This window comes from Malurus melanocephalus, unplaced genomic scaffold (genome assembly GCF_030028575.1).
Source record: "Malurus melanocephalus ecotype Western Australia unplaced genomic scaffold, MMel_1.1 scaffold_33, whole genome shotgun sequence".
Classification (NCBI taxonomy): Eukaryota; Metazoa; Chordata; class Aves; order Passeriformes; family Maluridae; genus Malurus; species Malurus melanocephalus.
The window spans coordinates 3,257,362-3,278,979 of NW_026623265.1; the positions used below are offsets into that span (position 1 = coordinate 3,257,362).

The window sequence follows — 21,618 nt, forward strand, 5'->3', positions numbered from 1 at the left end:
ATACTGACAGTCTGTGTCCAAAATCTCTGACCTGGTGACTCAAATTATCTTGATTTTGAACATCTGAAGAGCCTTCTCTTGATCCAAAAAGAAGCAATACCACCATCAGGACAATTGTTTCACTGTGGAAGTTCCCCTGAAGATGAAGCCCCAAGAGCAGATTCTACACTCTGATTTTAATAAGATGCATCAGTCTTGCATCTGCTCTGAGAAAATGAAGTGACATGTTAAAAGCACAGCATATGGGTGTTTTCTAATGAAAACTGACACTGATATGCTATCAACCAATGCCATCCATTCTGGGCTGCACAGGAGGGTGCCCCTCCTGATATTTTCCATAGATGTGTATTTTGGACTGAGGAATAATCCTTCTGATGAAAAGTATCAGGTTGGCTTATTGGGCCTGACAACAGCATAAGAGGCTGGTTAGTGTTCAAGGTAAAAATTGGGTGGAGAAGTGAGAGAGTAGAGAACAAATAAACACATAATGAGAGCTTCCATAAAGAGCTCACCATTGCACTCTGCATGGAAGACCACAGGTGGCCACCCAACAATTATTAGAGTTTAAAAAAAAAAAAACAAAACCAAAACAAACAAAAACAAAACCAAGAAAAACCACCCAACAACTAAACTTGAAACCAGTGCCAACTGTTTTGATAAAAAAACAGAATTGTTTTTTCTCCTTCAAGTATAGTGATTCTAATACAGTCCTTAACATAGTTTGCATTATTGCAAGTATCTGAAATCAGCTCAGGGCAGAAAATACACTTTCTGACTGAATATCTAATGCTGTGGTTCAGCTGAGCATATTGACTGAAAGTCACCAAAAACCTGAAGACTAATTTACAGTTCTCATATCTGACAGGGCTTCATGCATTATTACTGTTCTGTAATACACATATACAACATTTTAAAAAGAAAAGCCGTCTGCTTTTCAGTGATCAGATTTACTGTCATGAAACTGAGAAGGATTCCAGACTAAAATTGTGAAGATGGAACACTGGAGAAGATATGCAAGATTTGTGAGGGAAAAAAAAAACCACTGCTTAATCTCATTTATACAAACTCAAAACCACATAGACAAAAAGCYAGCATATTCAAATTGACTATCACAGCACACTCATGTTAATCTTCAGAATGAAATTTTCAGCATTTAGCAATGAGATGTGCCATCCTTGAAGCCCACAAAACTTGGAAGAACTCCACACTTTTTCTCATGTTATTGCAATATATTCCTTTTATTTATTATTGTCTCAGAGGAAGAATGTTACAATGTAGTGTTTGAAGCAGCATTTACTTGGCAGCAGAGGACAAAGGATGCATACAAACACAGGCAGAAAAACAACTTTATACATAACCTCATATTCAGAACAAAAATAAAACCCACCAAATTCACTACTGAGTTCTTTTATACTTATGTTGGGCAGTATTTTTAAGGATTCTTGGCCTAGAGAATAATGTAGCTTGATAAAAGCCAAGTACTTTGCAGAGAACAGAATATAAAGCTATTTCCAATACTACTTATGAAAGGTCTGAGGTAGAAAGGCGGTCATGGCTTTCCTCTTCTGTAAAATGTGGGTTTTCTTCTTCTCAGCATAACTACATTACATTTTAATAGATGAAGCATTTATAGGAGCCAGCATCTTCTCTCTTCACCTTGACAACTTTGCTCTACTCATTCAATACTAAGCATTTCTACAGAGCTTTTCAGATGTGAACTAAATCCTACATCACCTTTGAGAGGTAAGTACTATCATCCCCATTTTACAGATGGGAAAACAGAGGCAGAATGGTTAAATAATTTGCCAAAGGGTTCAGAAAGAACTGGCACTTGTGCCAACAGCAGAAGGTGGTCAACACTGTGCCTGAATGACTCCTTGAGCAGCGGCAGYTCAGGAGTAAATACTGTGAGTGCAGGACAGTCTAGCTGGCAAAACTTCACAAAACCACTAGAAATTCCTGACCTGCTAKTTTAATGTCCTCTAGCATCTTTTTAGTAGCAGTAGAGAATTTTACACCTCTTTCAATACCCTTTTGAGATAAGGTTTTTTTCCTTCAGTAATAACTAAGAACAACACAGTTTTGTTTCTCTCTACTTTACATGAAAGATATTGCATGCATTTTTACCAATTAAAGGTATGTCCTAGAATTAAAGCAAGTGTCCATGCAGCATTGTAAACTCTGTGAAGGCATTAAAATCTCTTATGATAATCTTTAAACTAGAGATCAGCTGATCAGTGACATAACTTTCCCATAATTATCCTTATCAAAAGTACATAAATAAATTATTTCAAAGATAAGGATGATCCACAAGATTACAATGCCAAATAATATCTAAGTGCATTGCAGTTCTGGAGAAAGTTCTGTTGCTAATAGTATTGGAAAGGGCTTTCTAATTGTCTCTTCATTTCCAAGAGGCAGACAAAACAAGGGTATCTCACAGAAATGAGCTTTACTTCATAGWCTGTAAATTCCAAAACTTGAAGCAAGTTTGGCACAGCAGGGAACAGCAAAGCTTTGTCTCTGAACAAAGTTGGGAAAGATTACACTAACTTAGATCTTACTAAAACCAACTTAACCTATCATCTAAGTCCTCTTTTTAGCTATCTCCTGATTCAAAGTAAAGTAAGGCTTAAAAAAATAATCCTCCAAATGGAGTGTGTTGGCTGGAAATAATGAAAAAAAGTTAAAAATACCGCTTAAGTACATGAGGATGCTGATTATGACCTGAAATAACCATCCACCTAGTTTAATTGAATTAAAATACTGTATCTTGCACCCTATGACAGTTTTTGTTAAYCAGTAACAATAATGCTGATTAGGGGAACTTCATTTGCAAATGCTGAAAATAATACAAAGATATTCTGAAATCTGTGGTCAGATGGTTAGCATATAAATAATCAGTACAGAATATTACATGTGTGAGAATTTAACTAAGAGTACTTTACAATGCAAAAGCAAAGAGCTGAAAGGAATGTATAAATGTAACGTTTAGCTCCAAACTCCTTATGCAGTTCTCTTTACGATTATCAAAAAGAACGTATATAAAGCCCCTGCCCCTTTTCCCCTGGCTGTATATTTATACAAATCAGTGACAAATATTCCACTGCTCGTTAATTTACAGTTGCATAGAAAGGGAAGAAGAAGAAGAAAAAAAAAAGATACTATAAAAACAACATCCTGGTCTTTGGGTATTCAGTGTTGYACTGTTTCAAGTAGAACACGCGGTCGGAGCGAACGGCGTGTCCCCGGGTCCCATGCAGGTCTCTGATGAGGCGGAACGCGCGGCCGGCGGTGTCGAACAGGGCTGTACTGCACGCCAGGAAGCACTGCCTGACATCCCAATGAACTTCACATGGCCTGTTGGGRTGAGAAACCATCAGTACCATGTGTTAACACACAGAGAAACTTCTCACAGCTTTGGGCTCATTCAGTTCAGGACTGCGATGTCATCTTACAAAACCCCTATATTTGGAAAATTTAATGTGTTGGCTGGAGACTCAGCAAATAACTGAGGCATACAGTTRTAAGAAATCTAAGTGTATAATATTGCAGTATTTAAAGTTCTTGCTGAAGTGCCTTTTCAGAGCAGGCAGCTTAATCTACTGCCTAAGGTGCTGTGTGGCTCCTGATCCCTGTGCACTGACATCCATAGCTCCTGACACTGGAGCTATGGGAATCAGGGCACAAGGACATACGGATGTCTTTGCAAGAGCCAGTTTTAATCTTGCAAGCCGATGCTGTCTTTAAACTAACTGGTCTCAATAAATGCAAACTGGTTCCAAGTGTCAGCAACACAGAACTGCAYTGCTAATACCTTTGGCAGTGCCAGAATTAGTAGAAATTTTCTATTATTTGTGATATTCTAGAATCTGGCCATTCTGTTGTATCAGTTTAGCTTCCAAACAGACATCTATGAAAAAATGTAGACAAAAACCATTCCAGCCCCTTTGCTTTAAGGGAACTTTWCCACTTACTTTACTTTATTTCCAATGCCTATACAATTATGTAAACATGTCTCTTACCTGTGGCCTGCCAGTGAAACTTGCTGCAAACAGGAAAAAAAAAAAGGTTAGAAATTTACATGAGTCCACATCTTGACAGTTTAAAAACAAAGCTATTACCAGGAAAATACATACTACAGAAGAACAAAAAGACTTTTTTTCTTTGAAAGACTAAACATTTAACTAGAAAAGTTAATTCTTCACAAACTTCTAACAAATTTACAGCATTGTAAATATGCAGCTAATATGAATTGTTTCATTTTCGCCACTTCTAATGTATAAACCCAAGTGAGGTATTGCAATATWATCTGTTAAAATTGCTCTGTTCTGCACGTCCCTCAGACTTCTGCACAGTRCTGCACACCTGCCCACTTCTGGGAACCAATGACATAAATAAGGAAGGAAAAAGAGGCATTATATCCATGATCAGTGGATCTGAAGGACAAAAAAAATAACACCAACAAACCATGAAACAACAAAATCCATTATAAAAGCATTGCTGACCTTACTATATTAATAACTGCTACATGAAGGATATTTGGCATAAATGGACTGATTTCACAATSAATTATAACCTGAAACCCATGAAAACAAATTAAGCAAGTAAGACAGCTCTATTATACAGTCTCTATGATAAAGTCAAAAACAGGATAAAAATGACCTGCATAAGGCTCAGATGCCAGTAAGTCTAGCAACTCCCTAATGGAGGCTGTGGCCATGGCAGAAGAGAGAAGTAAAGATGAGGTTGTGAAAGTAGGTTTTCTTTTGTTTTTTTTTTTTAATAATTGGACATGAGATGCTGCACATGAAGGCTGTTTTGATAACGTTTAGCTTGGTATAATTAAAGAGGCTAAGGATGTAATAATTATAATCAATCAATTACACCCCTATAATTAATAAAGCTAACCTTATTTTTTATGGTTAGGGATACAGTGATGCCTAGAGAGTCCATGGAATCTGCATCACTTAAAGTTTACAGAACWGGTTAGACAATTGTCCATCCAAGAAGACAGATCCCTCTCAAATGGCCACAGGAAAATGTGATGGAGTCAGATGGTCTGTCATGGTCTTCCTTACCAAAACTCAGAGTGTAATGCACTTTGTTGGGAAGGCCAGACTAATATTCCTCATTCCAGGCTTCTAAAACAYTTAAGTTATGAATCTGACATAGTTAAAAACATAGACTCCCAAGTAAAAGATGTTATAGAATGACTGAATGAGAGCAAACAGAAGTAGTACCTACTAACTGGGGCAATGTGGTTTAGCTTGACAACAGGGAAAAATCATATGAAATTTGGAATTGTGACTTCTTTTAATCTTAAATGCTCAGATACACCTCACAATATGAAGGGGCCATGGTTTTCACTCCATATCCTCTTGACTCATTCAAGCTGTTTGTTCATAGAATCAGATAATTTTTTTCTGTGTTTTCCAGTCCTGGACAGAAGCCATCTTTACCAAGCTTGCCCTGACACAATGCAATTGGCTTTAAATTCATTTGGGCCAAATGACTACAATAGCTGTATATTCACATAGCAAGGCAGTAATTTGCAAAATCTAGAACAAATATTCAAGTTGCATTCTATACTGATTTGTATATATACACACACACTCTCAAGGTGTGCTGAGGAGCTCCACTACGCCTTTACTTCAAGATGAGATGTCCCTTAGAATCAAATCCTTAATTTGCAGAACGATGGGCTCTGAACTATTAAACTCCTCAAAAATCAAAAAGGACAATCTGAAACAAGACCTTTTTTGCTAAAACCTAATTTGCTTTTTCCAAACATGCAAAGTGCATCTTCTGTRATACTGTTCTCCACAGTCAAGCAATGTATGTACAAGAGGTGAGAGAGGTATTTTAACAGGGTTCACAGAGTTTATGAAGTAGCATATGAGTGCAGTCTTGATGCATCCAAAGGGACAGAGCAGAAACTTCTGCCTTTTAAAACTGACCATTGTTACTGCATTTCATTTGAAAYTTTCAGCAGTTTTGAGAATATAGCAAAGCTTTGACTACTGTTTTCCTAAGGCAAAAGAGCTGAAATATATATACGTAGAGAGTGAGAGGCATGCATATATATAAATGTATTTAACAAGCCCACCAAAATACATGAGATGGCTCCTCACTTTTGCAGGAGCAGTGACACTGGAAGGAGGAGGATCAGTGGAAATGTATGGCAGCTGACACAAGACATGCATAGGAATGATYTGGTTTTCCTTTTGATCTCTCTTTAATAGACGCATAATAAAATATCAACTTCTTGTGCATTTTAACAGGGAAAGGTGTTATGTGCCGCATCTACGCATTTCCTCTGGCGTATTTAATAACTAGTTCAGTAATTTGGCCAATCAATCCTCCTGGTGTCTAAGGAATTTTTTAAAAAAACATTCTTACAAAAACTGCACTCAGAAATTCTGAATCTACATTCACTTAATTTCCACAAAAGGTTTTTATCCACAGCTAGCAAGATTCTAGGTGTCTTTTCCTTTATTTGGTCCCTGCTGAAAATTCCCCATTGAGGCTTTTCTTAAAGTCAATCACTTACATTTAAAACAAGAACATTCATTTACCTTTCACAAATAGTGTCTATTGAGGAATTTTAAGGAACAGAATTACATAGCTTGCGCATCTTGACAAGAAATCTCCTCAGAGATACTTATTTTCTTAGTCAATAACACAGGAACGAATTTTTTTCTTCAAAAGATCATCTCAATTTCAATGCTATTCTCAGAGACATATTTAGTTAAACTTACAGCARCAAGCTGGAAATGTGTTGTTGATTTGCTCCATAACATCTGTTAGATCTGTGTTGGTATCATGAGGTGGAACTAACAAGTCATCTGCAGATATGACAACAAAAAAATGAATTTTGTAACAAGAGGAGAAAAAAAGGGCAACAACATTCTAAAAGGCATTCTTATCCAACTTTCCTGTTAAATACTCCTTTACATTTCAAGGGAAAATACTACCTGAAGCCTTTGTAACATGCAGGAACTACAATTGATAATTGCCAGCCTTGGGAGAGGAAGTGAAAGTYACATTATTGATTTGCAGTCAGACTTCTTTCTGTTTTATTAAAGCTAACCATTGCATCCAGGATTTAACTAGAAAAAGTTGCCAGGTTGCCAAAAGTTGCCAAAAGTTGCCTATATAAACTATAAAAATTTATAGTTTAAAATAAACAAAATGTTGACAAGATGAGGGAATTAGTAGCCACTCAATTAAAATTGCTGTTCAATTTGCAGATGATTTGTCATGTAACTTTCAGAGTGAATACACTATTCTTTTTCTGAAAAAATCCCAGGATTTATCTTTTAGGTGGCCTTTATTCAATATGTACCAGTCATTTCACTAGTGCTAGAATCCTCCTTACCATTTCCTTGAAAAATGCTGCTTAAACTTGGCCAAGAGAATAGTTAGGGAACATAACTGGCTCTGTTGTTGGCAATCCTATTAGACAGCRTCTTTTATAAATTTACCACTGCATGAAATCAGACTCAAAGAARTTCCATGTTTTTCCAGATAAACACATATGTCAATGCTGAATTGAAAATGTTCAGTATGCGAGAGAATATTTTTCCTGTTTTCCAYATGAAGAAAATTATTCTTAATATATAACACAAGGTTTAAAAACAAAACCAGGAGGAAATTTCACCCAAGATAATTAGAGAAAAATATTTTTATTTTTCCCCTACTTTTGACCATGCAATGGTCTGTAGTTATTTCTGCTAAATCCTGGTGAAATGAATGAGTTCTGATGCTGGAGAACTTAATAATCTTTCAAGGGAGAAATCCTGTACAGAGCCTGAGCCTGTACCTGTAAATACTGAATTATTCCAAAGATGTGAACATTTTCGGAGTGGGAACATCAAAATACCAGGATAAGCAGAGGTTTCACAAGAATTTTTAAAGCAGACAGGAAGTGTAGATTACTTAGGTCTATGTGTGTATTGTGGGACAAACATCTGTTGGCCACTTCAATCCAATGAAGCCTGGCTACCTTTCAGTGAGGATGGATTTGCCMAGTAAATTCACTTGGTCAGAATAGATGGGACCAAAGAGTCAATTGACAAAAGTCTCTAATGCAGAGTCACGTGGATTCTTAGGATACCACAGCTCTCTGCAAGTGTGAGGAAGGAACACCTCCAGCTGCACTGAGCAGAAGCACCACAAAGATCCAYTCCTTGTGATTTATAAATATTTACAAAATTATCCAGTAGTCACCTATGGACTCCTGAGCACACTATCTGATCGGAACACTCACCTGTCTGGTGGAACTGTGAGCTTGTGTCCTGCTCCAGTGGGAAGCCGAGAGCAGAGTGCTGGGGCGAAGCACAGGGGGAGGCGCCGTTGACCCGGGAGTCTGACTCGGGCTACATTAAAGATAATAAGAAACAAATTTATGTTAATTTTGTCCACATCATTTAAGTGTGGGCCTATATGCAGCATCTTGCTCCTTTCCTTTTTTTATGTGCTCTTGTCATTTCTTCAAACCATTGCAAGTTGGCTGTATCTAGTCTTACAACTGCTGAGGGGTAAAAGAAAAAAAAAAAAGTAAGAAATTGTTAAAAAAGAAAATTTAGACTTAACAATAGTTCTTACAAGACTTCAGCTGATGGTTTTGTTAAAAACAATGTTCTGTTACATCACAGAAACACAATGTAATGTACAACACACAGAGTCAGCCAAGTTTCTCAGTCCAGCTCTGCAGAAAGACTACACAACGGGATTACCTGGATTATATTTATATGTATGGATATGTACCTACATACACATACACAGAGAGGGCATTCAGCCAAGGTCCTCTGAAAGGCTTTACGAGGATGACTAATTGTGCTTAGGAACAACAGTTCATTCATGAACAATTTTGTAGAACTCCAGGATCAAGAGAAGACTCAATACAAAATCAAAACAGCTTTTAGGTGGTAGCCAGCCATCACTGCTGCTGACGCTGCTTCTCAGTCATGTGGAAGAACCAAATTTGCAGGAAAACTTGAACTACATAAACTCCTGAAAATTATGAGAAGTAGCCTATATACTTCACAAACAAACTTTCATGGACTCTTAAATTCCCTTAAAGAATCACTGAAATCCGTACTACATTTAGCTGTAATTACATATGGTTTGAGATATACATATATGGACAGAAGGTAAGAAGAGACTATAGCAGGTCAGAAATCTTAGAAGAAACCTTATTCAGGCATTTTTCCCCCTCCTTATCCTTCTTTCTTGTAAAAAAACCTTTGAGGAAGAAAGCAGTAATACAGTATTTGAGTCTAGAAGTGATTGTTCTGAAAAAAAMCAGAAATAAGTGAAATAATAAGTGAAATAAGTGAAATAATCTGAAATTGTCACTATCATTATCATTTTGATTGCAAAGCATCAAATTACTTTTCAACAGCTTATGRAGCAGATTGTTTCAGTGAATCTATCAAAAGCAGATACTGAAGTAATAAAAGAGATCATCGCTTTTAAGGTCTTTTTGAAACTGAGCAAGTACCTATAACAGCTATGAAACTTGATGCAACTGGAATACAGAATGGCTGTTAATTTGGGCACAAGTCTGCTCATTAGCACCTCACAGCCTTAACTGCAATACCCAATTTCTTGAGATACCTTGCAATTAGACAGAAACAATCTTCAGTAAAACCGAAGATTGTTGAACAATGAAAGATACTTTCTCTTCCATACACAGTAGTGAGAAACAGAAGAAAATGTTCCTTTCAGCAGTCAGCAAATCTTTTTTGTTTTCCTCCCGTATATCTCATCTCTTTCAGCATGATAATACTAAGGGCCAGCTTTGCCTACAAAAATAAACCAAGAAATATTGTTCTGCATAGAAGACAAAGAAAAATGGAAATGTTTTCAAGCCAGAGAATGTCAAGACACTTCTATGAACAGTGAATTACTATCAAGTAGTTAAGTAATTTGCTACTCAGTATCAGGCTTCAATCCAGCTATAAAGTCTGCTAAAGAGTTTGGTGATTTTAAATCAGCGAAGTCTGGGATATCTTAACCCAGGTAATTCTGTATTGKCAGGAACCACTGTTCAAGATGTTAGAGCTATAAAGGTAAAGAGAGGAAGCAAATTCTCCAAAGGTTAAGAGTCTCTTCAATACAGAACAATAAAACTAGCTCCAGCAGCTTGCCCACCCCAAAAATGAATAGAGAGAATAATCCAAAATGCAAACTTAAACCTGGATTAGAGCTCTGTCCCTATTTAAGCAGCAACTCTGAATAAATTGCGCACAGATGATTGAGGGTGAATGAGAAGATCTGTGCTGGACACACAGAACTGCAGTACAGCAACACACAGGCTGGGTAAAGGATAGTGAAGCACTGCAAAAACACCAACAGTTCGTGTAGACAGAAAGAAAATGCCTGCAAACTCAGGTGATGAGTTAGTCAAGGTACCACTTAGCAGCTCTGTTGCAAGTGATAAAAAGAGCACTGCAGAGCACAAAGACTACCAGTGGATAAGCTGAGAAAAAAACCAACCCAAACTTGGAATATCTCACATTGATGTACCACATATTGCTGCAGCAGTCAGAATGAAATACTGCWGTTAGATTTAAAAAGAAGCCAAAAACCACAAAGCCACCATCTTCTAATCTTCTAAGCAATGTCTGATTACTTAATTTTCATTTAAGTATCCTGATAAATGCTACAGAACGTAGTTTCAGTGACTGCAATAAGAATAAAAGCCCAAACAAACTAATCTCTTCTTTGAAATTAGGGACAATATTGTTAAGCATCTGAAGAGTRGGGTTTGGAGCAGAAAGTGAAGGTTTGTGGTCATGGTATAACKGCCCTAATATAATAATCAGACACTAGAAAACATTAAATGCAAACCAGTTGAGGATATAGATATATCTACACTATTTACATGATTTAATGATTTTACTGTTATAGAACTTGAAAAAAATAAACAGTAGAAAATTATATTTGACTACAATTGCATAACACCTACAAAATATGAGCACTTCCATCATAACCCACTTGATCCATCATGAAGTTCATTTATTCTTATTCAAAACAACTCAGCAGGCAACCCTTAAGCCAGAAACCAAAAGAAAACAGCTCTAGATATTATAATACAMCTGCTTCTTCTTCTTGAAAGAAATAAAAGCAGGGATACTGAACATGCCTCTATAGGGATGAGGGAAAGGTTTCCAACTCCAGGCTCAGAGACTTTGCAAACTCCTTTTTAGGCAAAACCAAAGATATGAATGGACATGTAAGTTCTTCTCCAGAAACTCTGAAATTGTGGGGTTTTTTTCTGTATTCATGCAGTTTTTAAAATGTTTCAAAGGACATATTTATTTCAACCAGTTTTAATCTACAGTACCTTTTTTCACTGTGCCTCCTGCTGGTATCTTTCCCAAGGAAGAGCCTCAAGTGCTCTGTGGATTAATGGATAGCTAAGAGGTACCTGCTCTTTTCTTGACTTCACCTGCTTTTGGCAAAAACCAAACTGAACCTCAACATCCTCAAACTGAATCACAGGATACCTCAAAAAATTACAATACTATTACCACATTCACTACAGATGTTTCTTCTTGCTCCTGACTTTTTCTGCCAGCTACAAAAGAAAACAAACTCTCCTGTGCTCTTCTGATAAAGTTCCTCTGCATTCAGCTGGAGAGGGAGTTGCTGCCCCTATTTACTCTCTGAGCCTGATCATACAGCTGTTGACAGATGATTTTAGTTCCCTCTAACTTCAATATCAAATCCAATTTAAAACCTCTATTCAGTAGCTCAGAAAAAAAAACAGACAAAAATCCAAGCAGACTTTAAATGCCCTTCATAATAGATCTCATTTTGACTTTGCAAATGTAGTATCTATAAAGGCTGAAGAAACAAAAACAAAAATGGATTCTTTGTTTTTTCTCTGTCTGATTAACATGTTGCTATCAAAGCTGTCACATGCCAGTTCTGTTTCACCTTCCTCTTTGGCACCCTAATCAATCAGGCAGACAAAAAATGACAACATACTGTGATAGCTACCAATCCTTTGGGCTTGCTAAAATAAAAATAGTATGGTAACCTCAGATTTGTGACCTGAATGTCACAGTTGTGACATTCACAAATGTGCAGTGAGGATGGATGCGTATTTCTGCCAAAGGTGCTCTMTGAAGAACGTCCCTAGAATACTCTCCTCTAGATTAAGCAGTTACTACATGGAAATTTCTAACTTTCATTAACTCTATCCCAGTATCTGTGTGTAGACAGACTCACTCCAATCTTTTGGAGAAAAAAAAGTCCCAGTATTTTATATTCAGTCAGCAGGCTAGAGGAGAAGAAGAATGGGAAGATTTGCTTTTGATAGAAGAGACAGAGATGGCATGAAATGCCAGCCATGGCAAAGAAATTGATGTAAAAATAGCAGTGTCCTTTAATACTAGTAATCCCAGTGTTGTTATATATTTTGAGATTGGGACTTACAAGTATCTTTCATGCAAATCATCCATCTAATTAATAAGAAAAGGTGTTCCTTTTATCCACTAAGAATAACTGGGACAACCAATAAAAGCAAAAGAAACAAACAGATGTACTTAGATCCTCAGCTGGCTTCCAGTAAAGTCCTTCCCCAAGCAGTGAAAGAGATAAAGGCTTTCATAGAAGGTAAACTGACAGAACAACAAACATGCTGAGAGTGGTCACTTTTTCAGAAAGGGGTAAGTAATGGAAATCAGTGCTGCTTCATAATTCTATTATTGTCGAAATAAATTTCAAGCAACATTACTAAACATTTCAATTATTTACAATTTCTGAATCCCCATCAGAGGAGTAGCTTCAACATTCTGGAAACAGCTTGCAAAAAATCTGCTAAATTAAGTGATGGTATGTATAGAAAGGCTGAAATACTGAAAAGCCACTGGTGTGTTATGAAAGACATAATGCAGAACTTCTCATATACTTGATTTTGTACCAGCCACTTTATTAAATGACAGAGGAGAAACAGAAACACCTTAGGAAATAATACTTAGAACAATCAGAAGCATGGCATGACTCCCACAGAGACAGGACAATTCGGACAGAAAGCAAGACAGCAATGGTATAAAGCAAATGAGGTGTAGATGTTTAGAAATATTGAAGAAGTTCTACTGTTCTACTTTACCCTACCTGAACCCAAAAGCTGCCAAATGCATAGAAAATTCCAAAGACAGACATGATAAGAAGAAATTACTGCCCCTTCTCCCACCCACTTTATCAAAACAAACATGTATACCCTAAAGGTGTTACTAAGAATGGTATAAGGATTCCAAGAAGATTACAAAACTGTAAGATCATCCTCAGATACATTACGGAAAAGACAAAAAAATCCAAAACCCCCCAGTTTTAATGGTTGAACAAGTTTCTCCTCTAAGCACAAAGCTGAAAGTCACTGTGGGCTTGGCAGAACTTCTGTTCCTATTCAACATCTGTTTCTTTGCAGATTTTAAACCCTTCTCTGAAAGACCAAGTAATGGCCATATATCCCAAGATCTTTACTCTATAAATTATTATTAACACTGCACCACTTGCTATCTTCCCTGTGAAATATTTAAGCAACTCAAATAATGATTAMAGAGGCTGGAATAACAGTAGCAACAAAAAAGTTTACTCTGCTAGAAGGGCAGGGAAGCCATTGGAACAGATGCATCTTCATCCTATTCAGCCAARACTGCCTGGAAAAAATGGCAAAGCCAGCCAGTGAAACAAATGATAAATACCTTAATCCCTTTAATAAGAGTATAAACTACAGCACTAGGCCATTTTGATACCTGGTTTATGTTAGCCTGTTTCTTGGCTTGGTTAAACCCTCTACTACATCCAGCCAGTTAYCTGACTCATGGAAGGCAGGAATAAACTTGCCTTGCTGTACTCTGACCCAAGTGTAATGGTTAGATGGGAGAAAACATTCATACATATTTTTCTCCATTACGCAAGCTTGCACACATGATACAATACTAACTACCATCTCTAATAACACCTGGCATGTTGCTGCTGTTATTTCTATAATCCAGATGTGCACATGCTGACTTCCAAAGCAATCAGCATTCCTGCCACCAAGAAAAAAAACCCCACCATCTCCAGCTACCAGCACTTGCTAAAAGGCTCTTACCTCCAGCATTTACTGGTGTGCAAAACCATTTTGCTGTAGTTTATTGGTCTAAATATGCTTACCAAGAGCAACTGGATTTTTGATGTAATTAATTGCTCCTTTGCATTTCAGACATGCCATCTGTCTCTGGCATGCTAGGAGGGGGTTGAGTGACTAATTATGACAACAAATAAACACATTATTTAGGGAAAGTGTCTGGGAAGACTGAAGTCAAACATGGGGTGTGGCTGACATAATTACTAGGAATAGGTACATACTTTCTTCCCAYGCTTTTTAATTAATGAAAACCTATTGTTCTTGTTTGTGTTATTGTCTGTGTTTCATAAGTCTCCATGATCCCCCATCTTCTGCTCATTTGACTTTGACCATGACTTACACTAGAGGGTAAGAAAAAATATCTTATTAGAAATGATGGATTACAACAGACCAAGAGTGTACGGTGAAAATATCTGCAGTAAAATGTCAATGCCTTTGGTCTACCAAGAAATTCACCATGCAGAAACAATATGGGGGAAGGTGTGCAAGTACCTGCTCGAGCAGCTGCCGTAGCCGGTGAAGCTGAGACTCCAACTGTTTATTGTGATCTTCCAATATTTGCATCCTTGCTTCCAGGCGACCTTTGTGTTGCCTCAGGAGTTTAGCTTCAGCAATGAGCTCGGCATCTTCAGAAGCATGCTGAGGTGACACAATGGAGTCAGGAGGTGACGCAAGAGGGTTTATTCCTCTCCGAAGATGTTGCTCCTTTAGTTGYTCATATTCTATCTGCAGACTCCTGCAAGTATATTGGAAGTGGAGGAGAATGACGGCTTAATGAAGCAAATTAAAATAAAAGACCTTTTAGATCAAATGATGTTATCACCTCCAACTAACAAAACAAATAGCTCATACAAAGACAATGCCATGACTTGTGTTTTATGGGGAGGGGAAAAAAGGCCGTGAAGTAGAAGGGAAACTAATTTATTTCTWCACAGACACGCCCTCTTCCACCTAACAGAGCCAAGCTATGCACGACATATGCCTTAATTATGGATTGTTGGTTTAGCATTTTAGTCATGCTAAAATCATGACTTCTAGATCTTTCTCATCTTCAACATAGCACATGCATGACTCAAAAAACAACAAAATGACAATTCAGACACCAGTAGGATAATTGAGACCTTTGTTCTTCCTCAAGGTCAGCGATGATACGCTCCAATTCTCCCCGCTCTTCCTTCTCCACTGATTTCAGTATCTGAGCAGGACTCTGTGGCTGACTCACAGGTGACTCTCCTCCCAGCGTYTGACAGTACTGCTGGATAAGGGCATGCTCATCCTCTCTGAAACAATAAAACAACACAGATAAAGACAAGGCAGTAAAACATTTATTATCTGAGCAAACACCTCTATCAAGCAAGGGATTTTGTTTGGAATGGAAAAGGACTAAGCAAGAAGGAATGAAGCCTAAAAAACATACTGAAAGGAAATCACATAAAMATCCAATGCACAGAAAAAAATTATTTATCTGCAGTAAAGGATCCATTTAGTTCAATGTATGCATAAAGAACAAATGCTGCTAGCAGTTTGAAAAGAAAGAGTGAAAACAAGAATCAGAGATAATGTAAACCAAAGAAGACTGATTTGAAATGCCTTAAAAATAAATAAAATAAAACCCAGAATCTGCTAGGTCCATTTTTTAACAACATGTGATGTTTCTGAAACTTTCAGGAGATAATTTTGGTTTGCTCMATTTGCCTAATGGAATTAGAGGAAAAAAATCCCCACAGAATTCTCCACAAAGTCATAAAGCAATGAATCATCAAGCTAACCCTGTGCACTGCACAAAGGGACTGACAATGCCTAAAAAAYAATGCTAGAGGTTTTGAATTAGTACTATATTTCCATTTTTCTCCTCCTATTTTGATATACACACACGACACCTTGAAAGTCTGCATTGACAGTAGCTTTCCTTCTTAGAGTTTCAGGGATAGAAATAAACTATACCACTGTCCTCCTCCTGACTCACATGAAATTACCTGCTGGTAGGGAGATACAGAAATCCTGACACTTTCAATTATGCTTTAATACCCAASTGAACTTGGTTTTGTATAGATGTGCCTTATTTTCCAAGTTGCTAGCTTTCCTCCATAAATAAAGTCAGATGGATAGAAAGTGAAAGATACCAAATCTTAAAACCAGTTTGCTTGCTTGCTTACTCAAGGATGAGTCAACAGCAGAAAAACATAAACTATTCATCTTTTAAGAGAGAAATTGCTGCAGCAGTATGAATGCTGAAGAAAGCCCTCCTTAAATTACCTTCTTTACTTGACTACAAGCGAGAGACTGCATACTCAGATACCATCAAGCATCGTCCCTACAAACTTTACCCTAGAAGTCTCCCGACAGTCAAAGCATGGTCATAGCAGAGTGACAAACACATGGGCAGGGATGCACACACGTATTCGGGTATCACTTAGAAAAGAGACTTTTCCATATTAAGAATATTTTCTTAAGAAACTTTTCTCCTCCTATTGTTGGAAAGTAGCAGCTCTGAATTCTGATTCAACCAATTATGGAAGGAAAAATATCCTCAAGGATTGCCTTTGAAAGCAATGCAAAAAATMRGAAGTTCATTATATCCRAAGTATTTCTTTTMCAAATAAAAGYTGGAGCTTTTCAAGAGGCTTTTAARAATTTCCTGCCAGTCAATTTAACATCATTCATCACAGAATTTCCAAATGTACAGCCTCATTTGAATGAATAGCAAAATTTCTTATTCAGGAAAGAATATTGTGGAGGAAACAGCAGTAACTTTTGTGGTGACAAATAATCCACAAACATCTATACAAGTAAAACACATTAGGTGTCTTACAGGCCATGCATGTGGATCGGGGATTTCCTCAAAAATAAGTTCAAACTYYTGGGACAAMAGTAGAAAATGCATGTGACAGAAAYAGATGAGAGTTGCATAAATACTGTTTGTGTAATGAAAACCTTATTTTATCCTGTTGAACCAAGTGTTTTTGTAAGTTCGTACAGCAATATCCATTTAAAAGATTCATCAGTATTAGAAACCAGACAAAATAGCCTAAGATTTAGTAAATGCTAATTCCTAGTKTGTCTCTCTTGGAAAAGTACTTCTATCATTTAGCAAAATGATTTAATTCTTTGTAGTACCACTTAAGACAAAATTGGTACTGAGGACTAATCCTATAGTAGAACAACACCAAATTATTTTTTTCCCAAGGATAACTATTCACTATCTACCCAAAGTTATCATGTGGTCTTCCATTTTCCAACCTGTTATTGAGACTTGAAAATTTAGACTCTTACAATCAAAGAAACGTACACCAAGTAACACTATACTTGCCAAAAATATCCAAACAAAAAACCAAAAATTACCTGTGACTGTTCTGTCCACTGGATTAAAAACCTAATTATTGAGTTTTGCTTTTAAAAATGAGAACAAACTTTTAAGAAAAGAATTTACAGTCACTTATTTCTTATCTGTCTTGGCTGTAATCAGTAGTACACTCATGAACAGAAATGACAACATGGATCTTCCCTGCAAATGAATAAATTCAATGAATTTTTCATTAAATACATACATTTATATACACATAATTTAAATTTAATTGTGATTGCATATACATTTAARTCTTTATTAAAAACAGTGATATCAAAGACTGAAAAAGAAACAGAAAGAAACTGAACAGTGTTCTTTTTTTCCCCCCTTACCTGCCAAAAAAACCCCTCTAACTGCTTTATCTTCTTCACCACTTGAGTGATCTCAGGGAAACTCATAATCACTATTCTTTTCCATTAGTCTACTTAAACTAAAAAAAAGGCTAGTGCAGTTAATGGAGGTTGGATGAGGTCCCAGTGCGATAATTAAAACYTCATTATACTTCTCTATCCTTTAGTCATCATGACAAAAATACASTACCCCTTATAACTAAATTTTTTGCCAAAGTGATGTAACCCCTCTGGGGGCTTCAAACTCKGCAGGGCACAGCCCTGTAAAACGTGCCGAGTATCCTGTGACCAAAACGGCCTCAGCAAGCCAAGAGTGCCGGCAATTCAATGTCACTCCTTCGGTGAGCACAAACAGTGTTAAAGGAGGCAGGTGAGAGAACACAGCTTCATCATCAGGCTTCAAAACACCATTTACATGTTCATTTCAGTGATACTGTGTAGCTACACATACAGCCTGCTTTTGTGTAGGGTGTTGATGACATCATGAAAAGTTCACATGATTTAGTTCAGTCTGGTTATTTTAATTAGGCATCAAAAAGCCGCTGTCTACATTTTAAAATGGTGAAATAGTTCATAAACAAAATTTAGGTCATCTAAGATTTTTTTTTAAATAGGACTCTGTAAAGCTGGATTTATTATATTTATTGGAATCTGTTAAATCTAAGATTCTGCCAAGATTTTGCATTTGGTGTAATCTCATTTTTAAATTAAAATTATAAATGTTTTAAAAAGAGTTTACATAGGAAACGTTTACATACTTTTGACTGTATTGTGATCCAGTAGATGAGATCAACACAGTTAAATATAGATAATTTTATATTTTAGTCTCACAGTTATTCAGTCCAGAAAAAAAACTTCATTTCCCTCTCCTCCCACTGGTTCAGAGTCTCAGAAAGCATACTGGAGAGGCTGCGAATATTGATTGCTCTTTTTATAGGCATCACACGTTGCAACTGACAGCAGGCTTTTTCACAGGCACTTGATAAARGAAGACTTCTGAAGCAAATGTGTATTTTTACCATGTGTTCTACCTTTGGTCTGTCTTGAAAAATTACTAGTTTGAAAAAACACAACCTTGAACCTGCACCAACAAACCTCATGACTTTAATTAGGATAGATTCATTAGTAGCACAGGACTTCCAGGACAGGGCTTCAAATGGCCTACAACATAAGGTCATTGTTCAATGCTAGGCAAATACTTTTATTTTGAGAATCTGGGACAGTGTGCTGTAGAAGTGGTAGGAGATGGCAATCAGCAGTCAAAATAAAAGCATCATGTAAAAATTAATTCCTCACTCTTTCTTGGTGGTTMTTTTATTGAATACCCCGTGTCCTTTGAGAAACAACTAGAAGCACAGCAAAGGCTGCAGTTCCTATTCTGCATTTCACCACAGTAAAAAGCAGCAACAAGACATCCCAGAAGGTCAGACTTGAAAGAAGTACATCTCAGAGGAAATGAACAACCCAACAAAGAATCCCAGGGAAAACAGCCTTTGAAGAATCCTRTTCTCTTTGTGAACATATATTTTCAAGAGGTCTATTCCAAAACATGCATTGTGCATAGAGGAAACAAGGAAGCAAATAAAGCTGCATATAACCTCCCTTTTATCGAGCTGTGAAAAGTTCAGATTTCCTGACCATCATTTTTCATCAGTGCATTATTTTATCTCATTAAGAAAACTGATTGCTAAATTGGATTTAACAATAGGAAGATGTGGCTATTTGTGAACTTATTTCATTGACAATTTTAATTTTTGCTGTAGCTCTTACACTAAGCACCACACATTCTAGTCCAAGTAAAGTGTACCTTGACCTACTGATGCTATGAGACCTACTAGAATAAGGATGAAGAAGGTACCCAAAAACACTTGGTTTCATTCACTTGCTTTTCCCCTAATTTTACCATTACATGAAACTAATTTCTCACTGTGATAAGATACCTTTTAACCACTTACATCATGTCACAGTATTCAGTGATTACAGGGGCTCCAGTTTGACTTAAATTACATGAAGTAGCAGTGCCAGGTAAAAACATCAATGGCCTTCCCTTCTGAACCTGTTCCTACTTCTGAACCTGAGTGCAGAGTTTCCTAACAAATAAAATTCAGATATGTTTTAACTCTGCCCTAAGATGAGTGTGAAATASTATCAACAATGCTGCGGACATTAAGATAACTGGTAGTAAAGGCATTAATGAGAAAACAGCTATTAAGCATCTGCATTTACTCTGAAGGTATTTATACCATGCCCAGTGCAATTAACTTGAGTATGAGCTCGATGGGACAGTTCACACATTACAGGAATGAGAGAATTACACTCTTGTCTTATTTTCCTAACAATTTTTATTTTCATTCTACAATACCATGATTATTYAAATTGTGAGACACAGCTTTCTGTTAGGGACACTATCGTTCTTTGTTGTAAAGAATTAATATTTTCCTTATGCTTATCTTCATTTGTGAATAGGCAAGTCTGCCTTAAACATTGTAGCCTAAACATCTAGAACTGTCTAATGTATGAGAAGTTGACATAAAAGAAAAACTTTTTTGTTCAATGTATTTGTACCAGAAAATTCATGCATGAGAGAATTAGAATGTTTTCATAGAAGCTGCACATACTACAATAGAAACCGTGCCTTTTTTTGCTATCTACAAGTATTTTTCTGATTAAGGAAAATGCCTTTTTTAATGGAATTCATCTATCTTTAGGGAAGGTGAGGGTTACAAAAGCTTAGCTAGAGCGATAGACATCACAATGACATTCAAAGAAACAGGTTAGCTAAAACCCAATAATTATCTTTGATAAGTACTTTCTTTATCAAATGGMATATTGCAAAACATTCTTGAAAACTAACTCATTATGTTTAACTGAGAGCAGAAGTTCTCTTATTCAAATGTAGATGACTTCTTACATATAATCYTTGAAGCATGAAGAGTGTTAAAAGTATTGTTGCTGAACTTGTGAAYCTTACAAGACCAAAGCAGTAACTTTCAAAATCAAGTTTTTGAACAAGGCAACACTGCCTCTGTTCTGTATATTCACAATAAACTGAAGGGTTCTTCAGGACCAATAAAAATAAACATGAAACAGAAGTCCAATTAYGAAAAGCAAAGAATTTGATTTGCAAACTAGTAATTGTTTCCTGAATGTCTGAAATAATGCTGTAATGAAAAAAGATTTGTTCAGAGAGGTTTACCTCTCAGCTGAAAAAACATGTATTCAATTTCAAATTGCTTCTCTGAATTCCATCCATACAGAATGATTACGCCATCCCCATTTCTATGTTAAATGGCATTTAAAAATAAGAATAGATTTGAACTATAATCCTAAATTCCCAATGTTTCAGCAACTTCTCATCCAAACTAGGATACAAACTTCATAGCTCTGTAGATCCCAGGAAAAACCTTTTCATCAGAAAGGGCTGTCAAGCACTGGAACAGGTAGCCCAGGGCAGTTGTTGAGTCACCATCACTGGAGATATTCCAGGGAGGGAATGGGGCACTTGGGAACATGGTTTAGTGGTGGACTTGGGAGATGTATGGTTTAAGGTTCAATTAATGATCTTAAAGGTCTCTTCCAACCGAAATAATCCTATGACAATAGTATAAATCTTAAACCACAAGCCTTCAGAATTTAGAGTACTTCAGTACTCAGGCCTTAATGAAAGCATGCATTGTAATCTGCAAATAAAACAGAAGGTGCCATTGTGTACAAGTCCATATCTTGTTTAACAGTCCCCTGACTCAGACCCAAATTCAGAGGTACCTATC

The 21,618-nt window shown here is 36.7% G+C and overlaps 1 protein-coding gene across 6 annotated transcripts in view; it reads right to left on the bottom strand.

Annotated features, from left to right (window-relative positions):
- Window positions 1-1,219: 1,219 nt before the first annotated feature.
- The window catches only part of UTRN (utrophin), a 348,477-nt gene continuing 328,078 nt past the window's right edge, over window positions 1,220-21,618 (bottom strand). For all 6 annotated transcript variants that reach the window (XM_057364021.1, XM_057364022.1, XM_057364019.1 and 3 more), the window contains 6 exons: window positions 15,274-15,432; window positions 14,645-14,888; window positions 8,273-8,381; window positions 6,762-6,848; window positions 4,026-4,048; window positions 1,220-3,360 (listed from right to left, as the gene is read on the bottom strand). In XM_057364021.1, coding sequence (XP_057220004.1) covers window positions 3,352-3,360; window positions 4,026-4,048; window positions 6,762-6,848; window positions 8,273-8,381; window positions 14,645-14,888; window positions 15,274-15,432 — 631 coding nt within the window. In that variant the 3' untranslated portion in view covers window positions 1,220-3,351. The remainder of the gene's footprint in view (window positions 3,361-4,025; window positions 4,049-6,761; window positions 6,849-8,272; window positions 8,382-14,644; window positions 14,889-15,273; window positions 15,433-21,618) is intronic.